The sequence below is a fragment of the Simochromis diagramma genome, unplaced genomic scaffold (assembly GCF_900408965.1).
Source record: "Simochromis diagramma unplaced genomic scaffold, fSimDia1.1 OVJJ01000361.1, whole genome shotgun sequence".
NCBI lineage: Eukaryota > Metazoa > Chordata > Actinopteri > Cichliformes > Cichlidae > Simochromis > Simochromis diagramma.
The window spans coordinates 12,040,631-12,054,678 of NW_024386860.1; the positions used below are offsets into that span (position 1 = coordinate 12,040,631).

The following is a 14,048-nucleotide window of genomic DNA, read 5'->3' on the forward strand; positions in this document are numbered from 1 at the left end:
GAACTGTTCCCTTGATCGTGTACTCATAGGGGTCTTCTGAATAGCTCTTTGTCTGGTCCCTCACCCAGGACGAATTTGCCATGGGAGACCCTACCAGAAGGCAAAAGCCCACGGACAACATAGCCCCTGGGATCCCTGGGACACACAAACCCATTCACCACGATAAGGTAGCGATTCGCCCAAACAATTGAAAGGTGGAATAAGTGCTTTATAACTGTTGGCATGAAACTTCGCTGTGGTGAACCATAAACTAGTGGATTTGCAAACTTCAGAAATCTATTGGATAGCCTGTGAAGATAAGTAAGTAAATTAAAACATGGACATTGTAAGTTGCTGCTGCTGTTTGGCCAGTAGTGGGCACTGTATTGCTAATCTCTGGCTCTCTTCCATAGTTTGGTTTTTGTCCTGTCTTTCTGCCCATCAACCATACCATTCATTGAAGGATGATGGCTGCCCCTTTATGAACTTGATACTGTTGGAGGTTTCTTTCTCTCAAAAGGGAGTTTTTCTTCCCCACTTCACCAAGTGCTTCCTCAAAGGGGGTTATTCAATTGTTGGGATTTTCTCTGTATTATTGTCGGGTTTCTACCAATATAAATACTAGACCTCCCGAAAGCCTCGGGAATTTAATAAAGTCTCAAATTATAAAGCAAGTTTAGTCTTTTATAGCTCCTAAAACTATATCATTAGGTTTATTTTTTTGCTGGACATCTTGGGAAGAAAAAGTAACCTGTCCTCTGAACTGACAAAGTATGAGTTTACATGTTCACACTAGTTTCTCTTGTATATCTGAATGTTTTTCCCTCTCTAATAATCATCTGTCCAGATTTTCTTTCTGCTTTTCATGCAGTGCATGCTGGACCACCACCATTTGTGGAAATCATTTGAAAAAACACACTGACAAATTGTTGCATTAACAAGAAAAAGTGTATGTTTGTTTTGAGGTATTATCAAGAAAGGAACAGATGAAAACAGAAGTAAATGAGAACAAGTTGCAGACATTCCCAATGAGTTACTGCTGAATAAATATCCTGTCACACCAACGCTGTGAAAAAAAACAACTTCTCTGACCTTGCCTATCATCTATATCAGTAAAAAGCAGAAGTTGGACAAAAAGAGAGAAATGAAAGGCGTGGAAACAACTTTTTTTTTTAAATGATTCGCTTTAGTTTTAACACAGTGCTATTTTTTGGTGCACAAGTTATGAGAAGCTCAACAAAAAGACTTCAGCAATGGCAGAGCAGAAGTTTAACAACACACCATTCAATCTAAAACCTAAAAAGCGATGCCAGTCAGAAGGTAAGCTAAGCTTTTCAAATACGTGCATCAGCAAAAGATATTTTCAAACTCACGCTGTAGATCATGTAGATGAACATCACAATTAATAATTATAGGAGATGTTTTACTGTACAAAGTATATGACTGCTGACACCAACATCTTTGTGTTTTTATCATTTCAAGCAATGTTTTTTCTTTTAATGTTTTTTGTCTGCATTATTAATAAATGTAAATAAAAACTACCTAAACCAAGACAAGTAAGAGGATGAGATACTAAAAGTGCTTCGGTATTTACACTCAGTAGCACAGGAACAGAGCAGGAGGGAAAAGCAAGAGAAAGAAAGAGAGCCAGGGACAACAACATCACATTAGAAAGGTATAGTAATCATCCACAACTATTTTCAGTTGCAGATGATAAAGGATTCAGAAAGATTATTCATGCAGACCCATGCGACAGAGAATATGCATCTTCTTTTTATTTTCATATTTTAATTTATATTTAATTATGTTGTGGTTTGCAGTGTTTTGTGTTGTTTCACTTTAAATTTGTAAAAGGAAAAAGCTGAAAATTTAAATAGTTAAAAATTGAAATGTGAATAGTTGGTTTTTGTATTATATGATTTATTTATTACATTTTATGTGGAGTGAATAAATAAAAGTATATTTACGGTGGCCCCTACAGACAAAGCACGTACAAACTCCTAAACACGTAAAAACTCAGAAGCACATAAAAACTCAAAACACATACAAAAGACAAGAGAAGTGCTCCAGGATCCTAAGGACAGTGTTGAACTTTTGTTACCTCGTGGCTACACAAGCCAGGAAGTACCAACGACTGGATTTGGTGTGTGGTAATAACAGGTAAATGAACATTTGTTTAAATTATTTGAATATATATGAGTGCTTGTGTATAAATACACAAACAATACACATATGCTTTCAATTGTGTAATTTAAGTGATCTAGGTAGCTCTGTTTTGGAAGTTCAGTTAAAGCTAGAAATGTGTTTTGGAGTTTGTACGTGCTTTTTGGAGTTTGTATATTTTGTCTCTAGGGCCCACCACATATATTTATATATAAACATATATAAATAAAACCACTTTTTTTTACATTAGTAGTTCCTTTTGTGCATAATTTTATATTATTGTTAATAATAAATTAATTAAGGCAACAAAACAACCTGAAAAGCCGGTTCGGAGCCAAAAGAGCCGGATATCCCATCACTAGTCAGCACACTCTCAATGGAGCAACGGTAGACTACAGTCAGCAGGTCGGTTTTTCTGAGGATTCTCAGAAAATGGAGATGCGGTTGGGCCGTTGGTGTTAAGGTCCACGTGGTTGTCTGCACACCAATCCGACAGCCTCTGAACCTCAGCTCTGTATGCTGTCTATTTGCCCCCAGAGATGAGCCCCACCACAATAGTATCATCTGCCAACTTAATGACTGCATTGTCTGGGTGGGTACTGACACAGTTATATGCATGCAGAGTGTACAGTAGGGGACTTAGTAAACAGCCTTGTGGAGAACCGGTGTAAAGTGCTCAGGAAATAAGGGGACTTACTCTAACTCTATGTCCATGGCCCAAGAGAAAGTCTCTGATACAGCAGCAGGTGGTAAAAGGAAGTCTAATATCCAACAGTTTTTCTGTCAGTCTGTCTGAGAGTATCATATTAAAAGAAGAGCTAAAGCCAACAAACAGCAGTCTGGCATAACGCCCTTGTTGTTCCAGGTGAGAGAGGGTGGTGTGGAGGGTTGTAACAATGGTGTCTTCATTTGATCTCTTACCTCTGTTTGCAAACTGAAGTGGGTGAAGTGTGGTTTGCAAGCAGGACATACTGTGGCACCGGACCATGTTCTAAAACACGTTATTAAAACAGGTCGTAGAGCAAGTTAATCGGTAGTCTTTGAGGCTGCTAATGTTGGTTTGTTTAGGCAGTGGGACGAATGTGGCTGACTTCAGGCATGGAGGGATGCAGGACTGGGACAGCGAAGCGTTAAAGATCTTCGTGAAGAACCCAGCCAGCTGATCTGTGCATTCTTTTAAAAAGAATAATACTTAAATACATTTAAGAAGCTTAATTCTGTCAACAGACTTGCTGAATTCTGTTTTGTGCATTGAAAATAATCAAAAGGTGCTTTGGAAAACTGTGGTTACTTAGTTAGTAACTAATTAAAACCAAACTAACTACCCTTTAACCAAAAAAAAAAAATCATATTACTAACTAACCTTTCTTAACCAGGCATTTCTTTTTTACCTGCCATTTAAACAGTCTTTGTCTTCTGTTACAACATTGTCATTCATTTTTTTCAGTTAAAACAAAGGAAAACAGCGTGTTTGAAGAAATGAACATGAAACATAAAGAAACTAAACAAACTTCTGACACAAATGGTGAGATAAACAAAGCAAATGCAAAACCACTACTTTTACTACAAGGCATCATGCAAAGTACTAACCAGCCTGTCTTACAAACTGGAAGGGTAGAAAATTTGGTGCCTCATAATCTGCAAATGACAGTGACCTCAACAGAAAAACAATAGCAGCAGTCACTTTAACTAACAAACTAGACTTGACATCCACCAAATTACTCACATTGACTACCTTTTTTTTTTCTTGCCATGAAATCATTCTTTGTCTTCTGCTACAAGGTTACCCTTTAAGTCTTTCCGTACGAAGGCAGGAAGAAAATTTATATGAAGAAATGAACGTGAAAAACAAAGGAACTAAACAACCATCTGACACAAATGGTGAGTTATACAAAGACAATACAAAACTGCTACTTTTACGACAGGAACTGATATGAAACTTGCTTAGAAACTGGAAGTGTGCTGTTGGCATTTTCCTGACAAGAGCTTAATGACAACATCCTCTCAAATCACATTTTGATATGTACAGGATTCACTGTGTTACGTCCCCCCCCGAAGGGGTCTAGGCATGCGAGTGAGGGGACCAGTAACAAATGAGTCCAGAACAGAATGAAAGGAAAACAGACAGGTGTTCTTAGTAAATAACAGTCTTTATTGTAGATAATCATAACATAAGGAGCCGGCAACGCCGTATTACCAATAACATGCCAAAAAAGGGAAAAAAGGTTGCAACAACAAAGAACACAACAACCAAACAAAAACTCCACACCACGAGGAGGCACTTCCAGGGGCCCACAAGCTCACCCTGTCACTAACAGCAGCTGGCTTTACTGCTGCCAAGGCCCACAAGCCCACACTACTCACGCAAAGCAGCTATGCTGTTTCCACAACTCCACACTTTAGGCAGGCTACCTACACACCAAGCAGAGACACCCCACCCTGCTCACAGCTCATCCCCAGCTTATATGACCTCAGAGGTGATTGCTGACTGGGCCCAGGTGGTAAGCGAGCCCAATGAGCAGCAGCTGTGTCCTGGGGAGAGAGAGAGCAAGAGAGAGACAGAGGGGTGGAGCAAAAGAGGAGGAGGCGGAGTAAAACACCACGCCCACACAAGGGCAGTATCAGGAGGCCCAGCTAGGGCCGTAACACCCCCTCCCATAAATACAAACCAGTGGTTTGTCACAGAACGTCCTACCCAGCTTTTAAACATATCACCTACCATGCACCATAATAACGATTAGGCATACCCTGCCGAATCTGCCAAGACCTTTTTGATGGGTTGAAATCCCTGCACGGGGTTGGCTCCAGTCCCTCAACATAGTGTTCCAAATGACAGCCAAATGTTTTTTGAGCCATCACATATGGAGAACCCATCAGGCAGCTAGAAGGCCTTACAGCAACACTTCTCTGACGCTTCTTCGCTAGGTCATGGCAAAAGGCATGCTGGTTAGCCAGAGGTGCAGGTTGAAATGGTTGTGTCACACACAATCTATCACACTGTAGGTCATCTGGACCCGAGAGACCGTCATCAGGTGGCAGATTACAATTAGTTGATCTCTGACAGTGACCAAATGACACCACTGAGCAATTATGCTCCAACTGTTGCCTAGGACTGGCAACTTTGTCGGTTTGTGAACCACAGTTCACTCTTTTGAAAGCAGATCGATTTTGCTTTGAGTTTGCTTTCAAACAGTGAGCAACCAGGTGGCCAGGTTTGTGGCAGAAGAAACAGACAAACCTTCTGTTCACTGAGGTATACTGCAATCTGCTCGGAGATGCAGTTCTTAAATTCCTCCACCAGCATTAATTCACGCATCGACGCCAGGTCAGTAGCTTCGCTGGACACACACACCACCGATCAAAAAGCACACTTTTCTTCCTTGCAAAATCTCGGTAGGATTGACCCTGCACCTTTTCCAGCCCCCGAAATCGCTGCCTATAAGCTTCTGGGACTAGCTCGTAAGCTAGCAGGATGGCACTTTTCAGCTTGTCATAATTCAGACTGTCCTGAGCTGACAGTGAGGAACAAACTTTTTGGGCCTTACCCACCAGCTTACATTGGAGCAAAATGGCCCACGAATCCCGTGGCCAGTGCAAGGCCGTGGCTATTCGTTCAAACGACTCGAAGTAGCTGTCGACCTCAGTGTCACGGAACATCGGAACCAGACGACTGTTTTTCCCTACGTCAAACGAGGTGTCGACCTGACGAATGGAGGCAGTCGGAGGAAGGGAAACCTGCCGGAGTTCCAGCTGTCGCAACCTCACAGCTGTCTCTGCCTCCACCTTCCTCAACTCGACCTCCCTGGCTCTAGCAAGCTCTGCGTCTAAACGCCTAAGCTCCAGCTCTTTCTTTAGCTGGAACTCCCTCTCACGATCCTCCTTTTTTAACTGGAGACGAGCCAGGCGTACACGGAGCTTAGCATCCAGCTTCGAGCCTTCACTTGATTCAATGGAGAGGGGTTCGAAGCGAGGCACTGTCATGGGTTTGTCCTCAGGCAGCCCCTGATCAACAGGTGTCGACACCAATGGACCTACAGCTTGAGCTGGCGCCTGCGGAACGGGCTGAGACGCTGCACCACGCTCACCCTTAAACACTGCAATATCAAAGGTAGCCATTGACTCTAAAACAAAAACTACCTGAGGCTAACAATAACAACAAAGAAGCACCACCTCCAATACACAAATGAAAAACAGGCGGGAAATGTGTGGCCACAGGTTAACCAATAAATAAAAATACCTCCGACCCTCTCCCCAGACCTGCCTACTAAAAACTTAGCCTAGTTAGCTTCTGGAGTGTACCAGGCTCGAGGCAACTTTAAAGGCTAAGCATCAAGTGCACAAAGCACCGACAAGCCTACCCCCGACAGGGAACTAATCCCCACCCGGGATTACTCCGAAAATAACAAAGGAAAAATAAAAAATGAGTGCCCGAAGGAGGAGCTTACGCTCAGCTAGACACTCCCCTTTGCTAACTGGAGAGAGAGCACAGCAGATACAATACAACTAAACAAGCCACCGGCAAACGACTCACTAATTCTCAATTGCTGTTCCTTCCATTCATATCCCGGACGAGCCCCCACATTGTTACGTCCCCCCCGAAGGGGTCTAGGCATGCGAGTGAGGGGACCAGTAACAAATGAGTCCAGAACAGAATGAAAGGAAAACAGACAGGTGTTCTTAGTAAATAACAGTCTTTATTGTAGATAATCATAACATAAGGAGCCGGCAACGCCGTATTACCAATAACATGCCAAAAAAGGGAAAAAAGGTTGCAACAACAAAGAACACAACAACCAAACAAAAACTCCACACCACGAGGAGGCACTTCCAGGGGCCCACAAGCTCACCCTGTCACTAACAGCAGCTGGCTTTACAGCTGGCTTTACAGCTGGCTTTACAGCTGGCTTTACAGCTGGCTTTACAGCTGGCTTTACAGCTGGCTTTACAGCTGGCTTTACAGCTGGCTTTACAGCTGGCTTTACAGCTGGCTTTACAGCTGGCTTTACAGCTGGCTTTACAGCTGGCTTTACAGCTGCCAAGGCCCACAAGCCCACACTACTCACGCAAAGCAGCTATGCTGTTTCCACAACTCCACACCAAGCAGAGACACCCCACCCTGCTCACAGCTCATCCCCAGCTTATATGACCTCAGAGAGGTGATTGCTGACTGGGCCCAGGTGGTAAGCGAGCCCAATGAGCAGCAGCTGTGTCCTGGGGAGAGAGAGAGCAAGAGAGAGACAGAGGGGTGGAGCAAAAGAGGAGGAGGCGGAGTAAAACACCACGCCCACACAAGGGCAGTATCAGGAGGCCCTGCTAGGGCCGTAACACTGTTATTGAAGTTTGATCCATAATATGGGCTTCACCTTGGTTTTGTCTCTGAACTTTTTCAAACAGATTTTTCTGTTTTTCCCTAGACAATAACAAAAAAGTTCATTAATTAGAATGGTTTTATGATTATAAAAAGCCAATTAATGATTTTAAGTTGACACAAGCAATTTAAAATCTTAAACGCAAGAATGACTTTGATTGCTATAATAAGTATTTATTTCTCCTAGATAAGCAGTGTGCATGTATAAAATCTTGTACATCAGTAACCATTTGCTGGGGTATTCTGTTACTGATCATGGCCCTTCGCATCTATTGTGAGTATAACTTTCAAAATTAGTTCATCTGCAATGTGTGTGTAAAGCCAAAGAAGTGTTACGTTTTGTTTTTCAGTTACCACATTGTTAATTCATAAGAACAAAGACTTATTGAGGAGTCAACTCAACTGGACAAACACCTCTACTGCCTTTGAAACACAGATCAGAGACCTCATTGCAGAAAACCAGAACCTCACAGAACAAATAAAACTCATGAAGATGGAGCTCAGTCTTGGTCCAGGTCAGTGCAGTGTTGATGCCTACTGTCCCAAAGAAAATAACAGTAGGCTCCAAATCTATCAGCTACAAAAATAGGTCATGTCAAATAAATGTGCACTGATGATCTTTATTAATTGATTTTTATACTTGCAGAAAAGGCATGCAAAGCTTGTCAGGAGGGCTGGCTTCCCTTTGAGTCAAACTGCTATGCAATTAATGATGCTGAACCTCATGAGCAGAAAACCTGGAAAGAAGCTCGAGAAAACTGCAAAGGAAAGATTTCCGATTTGGCTGTTGTAATTAATGCAACAGAAAAGGTAATGAGAACTGTGGCTCATTAGCACAAATTTATTTAACAAAAATACATTTTCTTTTGATCTAAATACACTCTGTGTTGCAGTGCCTTAAGCAAAGTATTTGAGTATTTCTGATAACTTTCTCTTTCATCAGAAATATATCAGTGACAAAAGCTGGAACAGTTCAGGAGAAAATGGATACTGGATTGGTCTGAGAGCTGAAGGTGGGAAATGGACATGGGTGGATGGAAGTTATCTGACTGATAAGTAAGAGAAACTTTGAGTCAATAACAATTTAATAATATTTTTCCAAATCTGGGATGAATCAATTTTGTTTTATACCAATAATTATCAGCTTTAATCAAACTTGTTTTTTTCTTCAGCTCCTGGATTCAGCAGCCTCCTTCTGATGGTCTCTGTGTAATTTCTGTCCAAAACGAAGGATTTAAATCAGTGAACTGTGACCAGAAGAAACAATGGATTTGTAAAAAGAGACTCTAAATATTTGAATTACCGCAGATAGACTTCAGAAGACTTGTAATCTGTAAATATAATTGCATATAAGCAAATAGCTCACTTGGCAATCCAGTGGAAAGTCGACTCCCTTCGTTATTCCCTTCTGGGCCGTCCTTTCACCCTCTATTCACTAGAGGTCCAATATCTATGAGCAAATGGCTCAAGGCTGTTTTGATAACATGACGAAAGCATGCTAAGAGGGCCTTGTGACTGATCAGCAGATATCATGAGCTGACAAGGGCAGGAAATATGTCTTTTAAACCAATACTTTACATTGACTGGCATACATGCATTACAGTGATACATGCATGGTTTTACTACTGACTTCAGTCATCATGATAATTCATATTTCAGTCTGCAAACAGATTCATCTTTAGAAAAATGCTTTTTGCCATTGTGGTTTACAAAAGTGTAAAGTGCTCTTCTTCCCTTTTTCTGGGAGGCAGTGGGGAGGTAGAGCGTACAGCCCGATCCAGCGGGGAGGTGTAGGCAGCCAGATCGGGTGCCCCCCTTCTGGCTCTCCTCTCTGCTCTTTCCTGTCTTGTCCCTTTTGTCTTACTTCTCTCTATCACCTTTTCTATCCATTTAAAGAAGTGAGGCTCTGTCAGGGTTATATTTTACGATTGTCATTTGTACTTAGAAATATATAATCATTTATGCTTAGAGGTATAAAATCGCTTGCATATTGATAAAATGTCTCATCCTTAGTAGGTCTTTAAGACTCTGTGTACCATGAGATGAGAGTACGTTCATTCCTTTTCCAGAGTTTTCTGGCATAGCACACACATCCTAAGGTCACGACAGAGGTCGTATCTTCTCTTTCTCGTATATGGTATGGCAAACACATCTGTATCTGTTTAAGTATAAGAGGCTTTTGTTTAGGGGAACTGCTGCACTCTCTGGCCCAGCTATCTTGGGAATCATTCACAGGGTCACATTTTGACACACGCACGCACACACACGCACACACACGCATACCTACAAATATACACAGACTGGTACTATTTATTCACACACATGCCTGTTTAAGCTGTCATATGTTAATGAAACTGCATATTCATGTAACCACAATAAAGAGCGGTGCTACGGAGGTGCTGACCGAGAGTGACGAGGTTCAAGTGGCAGGAACAGCGCTCGGTCTCGGTCACCTCCCTCGTGCACGAGATCACACAAAGAGCTCTGGTGTCTTGTGTGTTGTTTTTGCCACTGCAGTAGATTGTCTCAGTTGTTCCAGCAATAGGTTTGTGCCTAGACAAACCTAACAGGCTCTATAAAGGCTAAAGAGAGATAAGTATTATTTCTCAGTTGCAGTGAATCAATAGAAGAAAATAAACAGTAGAAAACTAAAGAGAAGAATAAGGAAGAGAATAACAATTTAACATAAACCATTGACACACTCTGGGGCCTGATCAACCCTGGCAGGGCCTCCTTGGATGAGGGTGTCTAGTGATAATGGCTGAAACACCTGATGAATCCAAGGTCCACTACTGGCGATGTGTCCCAAATTTTAATATGATAATGTAGATCAGATCTCTAATCCCTAAACCTAACAGAGGAAAAATGTCAGATTATGTTGGGTAAAAGACCAAAAGTTGAGGCACACAACAATGTTTGCCGCTGGTAAAGTTTCTGGCCTGCTTTCCTCATAACAGCCATCCCTGAAGATTTTCTCCATTTAAAGAAATGCATTATCAGAGATTGTAACATCTAGTCCTTTTACTGAATCATTACCTTCTCTAAAGCCAGCGTTGCACAAATTATAAGTCACGCCTCTGCTAGTTTCACTTTCTGATAGAAATAAAGATTATTGTTAAAGGTTCAGTGTGTGGCAGGTAGGAATTGGACTCAAAAATACAGGAGTAGGGGAGAAAAGGAACAAACTGAAAAAGCAGTTTTATTGATGAACACAAACCAAGTACAAAATAATGAAGGTCAAACACAGATACCAAAAACTGTCACTCTATCAAGGACCCCATCAAAGTTGGAGGAATACAGAATGCACACAGCAAAAGGGAAACATGACAAGTTACGACTGAGATAATATTTACACCGAGATGATAATGAGGCAAAAGGCAAAGGGTAGGGGGACAGCTGACACTAATCACAGATAATGGGACAGGAAGTAGAACCAAAACCAAAGACATACGAACTTGACACAGTGACAGATGATAGCAAACACTGAGATAAAAGTGGATTGACAGGTAATTCACTTATCAACTATGCAATCAGGGAACTAAAGGCACAGATCACAAAACCAATCATAAGTCGAAACATAACACCCAAACCAGAAGTCTAAATAATAGAGAATATAGAACCAAACATACAAGATCCGGGTGGTTAGCACTGTTGCCTCACAGCAAGAAGGTCCTGAGTTCGAGACAAATTTCTTTAATATCAAAGAATGCTGTCAATGTGATTTTAAAGAAATTCAGTGTGTTCTGTCATTGTGCTGTTTATTATTGCTGGCACCAGAAAACCGCCGCTGAATAAATCCTGGATTTTTATGCACTTCAAATTCTGCAAATAAGTGTCCTCACCAGAAAAACTATAGCATCGGTTATTTAGTATCTTTAAACCACCATAATAGATTTGATTTATTAACTTTTCATTAACCAGGCTGTTTTGTTTCTTGGCCTGAAAAAACTATGTGTCTTCTGTTGGAAGGATGCAAACATGTTTTTTATATAGTTGCACATAAAAGAAATATGTTACATTTATTTAAATATAATAATTTAATGTCATGGTCCTGGGTCATTAGACCCAGCGTTTTGTGTTTCATTTTGGTATAATTTTATTTTTTGTTTTACTTCTTATTTTGTATTACTTCTTATGGTTTGGGGCTTGTGTTTTATTATTTCTACCTGTGTGTCTCTCTCTTGTGCTCTGTTCGTGTCCCTGAGTTTGTGTTGCAAAACTGTCTGTGAGTTTCCGGTTTTAATTTGAAGGTTTGTGTCTTGTTGTGTCTAATTAGGTTCAGCTGTGTTCCCCTCTGGTGTGTCATTCCCTCGTTACCTTGTGTGTATTTATAGTGTGTGCCTGCCTGTGTTCCTTGTTGGTTCGTCTGTGTTATTTGGTAATCTCCGCAGCTCTCTGCTCCGCTTTCTGCTTTCCATCCCCTGTGTAACCTCCTTATGTTTTCCCCTGCATGTGATTCTGTGAGTTATGGTTTCAGGTTTTGTTTGTTTGTCATTAGTTTTTCCCAGTTCAGGTTTACGTATAGTTTTGCCCTTGTTTTTATTATTTATCGTTCACTGTAAATAAACTCACTTGCATCACCGCCACTGTCTGTCCTCCTTCACTTCCCCGCACGACTGCTGCCCCAGCCGTGACATTTAATCATTGCGTTTCATACAAAACCCACAAAAATCTTAAGAGTATGAATACATTTAACTGTCTTTTATACTGGATAAGAAGACTAGATGTGTTAAATCGTGTCCATCAGTAGTAATGTGCCGGGGAATTCTTTTACTAATCATGGTCATTCTACTATTCTTTGAATATAGTTTAAAAATTACATTCATTTGCAATCTGTGTGTAAAGTAAAAGTAAAATGTGACTTTTTGTTTGTTTTAATGTTTTGTTTGGGGGGTTTTGTGTGTTTGCCTTTGTTTGTATTTTTTTTTTAATATAAATGAACTTTTAATGAAAACTAATCTCAACTTAGCACAAGCCTATTAGAAAAGCTGACGAGAACTAACTGTAGAAAACCAGAATCTTAGGCATAAAAATGAGCAGCTGGAGACAGAAGAAACATAACTGAAGAAATGCAAAAGAGGATGACATCATGGAATAAGTTCAGTGTTAGTCGAGCTCAGTGGAGCATTGATGCCTGCTGTCCCAAAGAAAACAACACTATTTTCCAAATCAATTGGCTACAAAAAGACATAATTTTGGGTAATGGTAATTGCATGTTGTTCAGCTGGTGTGTTTGCGTGCATGTGAGCGCGTGTACGTGTGTGTTTATGAAAGTTTACAATTAATTCACAAAGTTCATAATTATAGAAGAAGTTTTACTGTACACAGAGTAGGTCTGCTGACGGCATTTAATACAACACAGAGTAAGATCTAAATTGGCACTCTGTGGTTCTTCCATTTGTGTCACTAAAGGTTTCTGCAGTGCAGTTTGTATACTGAGTTTCTGTTCCCTGTACTGATGCTGTTTGGCCAACGGAGGGCGATGAGTTACTTCACAACAAGAAGGCTGTTGTCTGAAATATCTGTATTCTGGTATTTTTGTGTTTTTATATATCTGTATCTGACCGTATTCTTAGCTTAAGTGCATTATATTGAATCACGTTACTGTCACAATATTGTGGAATTTTGACAAAGCTTTCTAATCAAGCCAATAACAACCCTGTTCAAGCTGCACATATTTAATTAAGATGGGGAAGAAGAAGAGCTGTCCTCTATATCTGTACTCTTCATTCACTCATACTGTTCACATCAAGCACAGAGCTGCAAGGAAGCTTATTAGTATAGTCCCACGTTGTGCATATTACACATATTGTTGGTCAAATCAAGTTCACTGTTTTTTGGTGGTTGTTTTGGGGTTTTTTTTGTTTTTTTGTGTGCATACTTAATAAACTTACATAAATACATGCTAAGAAGATTTAAGGTGGTTCTGAGTGCAAAAAGGTGCCCAACATGGTACTAGCATCACTAAGTCTCTGGAGTGTGTGTGTAAAAGAATACACAGTGTAAAGTTCAAATATGCTGTAGGACAACTTGTTTTTTTCAGCCAAAAGCAGAAGCTGGCCTATGCAACAGTGCAACATCGCTTATTGGTGGCAGTGACATCTTCTACCAGACAATGACTGAATTACACTTTAAAAACAGAACAACTGCTGTGAAGTATGGTTGGGTGTGAGGGAGTTATAGATATAAGACCAACCATTTGATGGAAGAAGTGCTTCTGTAACTGTTAGAATGAAGATGTGCAGTTTCTGTCCAAAGTAATTGATGGAAATCAGTAAGCTGTGGTGAACCATGAACCAGTGGATTATGCAAACTTCCGAAATCTAATGGCTAGCCTAAGGAGATATTAAGTAAATTAAAACATGGACATTGTAAGCTGTTGCTGCTGTTTGGCCAATAGTGGGCACTGCATTGGTAATCTCTGGCTCTCTTCCATAGTTTGTTTTTTTGTTTTTTTGTCCTGTCTTTGGATGATCGTTGCCCCTCTTGATACTGTTTGAGGTTTCCTCCTCTTAAAAGGGAGTTTTTCTTCCCCACT

General features: G+C 40.7%; 2 protein-coding genes across 2 annotated transcripts in view; both read left to right on the plus strand.

Moving 5' to 3' along the window:
• LOC120732769 (C-type lectin domain family 4 member G-like) overlaps window positions 1–14,048 on the plus strand; it is a 75,616-nt gene that overhangs the window by 34,090 nt on the left and 27,478 nt on the right. The window lies entirely within an intron of this gene.
• LOC120732772 (CD209 antigen-like protein E) lies at window positions 651–9,992 on the plus strand. The gene is made up of 8 exons (XM_040030590.1): window positions 651–1,299; window positions 3,590–3,667; window positions 3,925–4,023; window positions 7,698–7,784; window positions 7,861–8,025; window positions 8,157–8,320; window positions 8,454–8,566; window positions 8,683–9,992. The coding sequence occupies exons 1-8, from the start codon at window positions 1,233–1,235 to the stop codon at window positions 8,798–8,800; spliced, it is 891 nt and encodes a 296-aa protein (XP_039886524.1). The 5' UTR covers window positions 651–1,232; the 3' UTR covers window positions 8,801–9,992.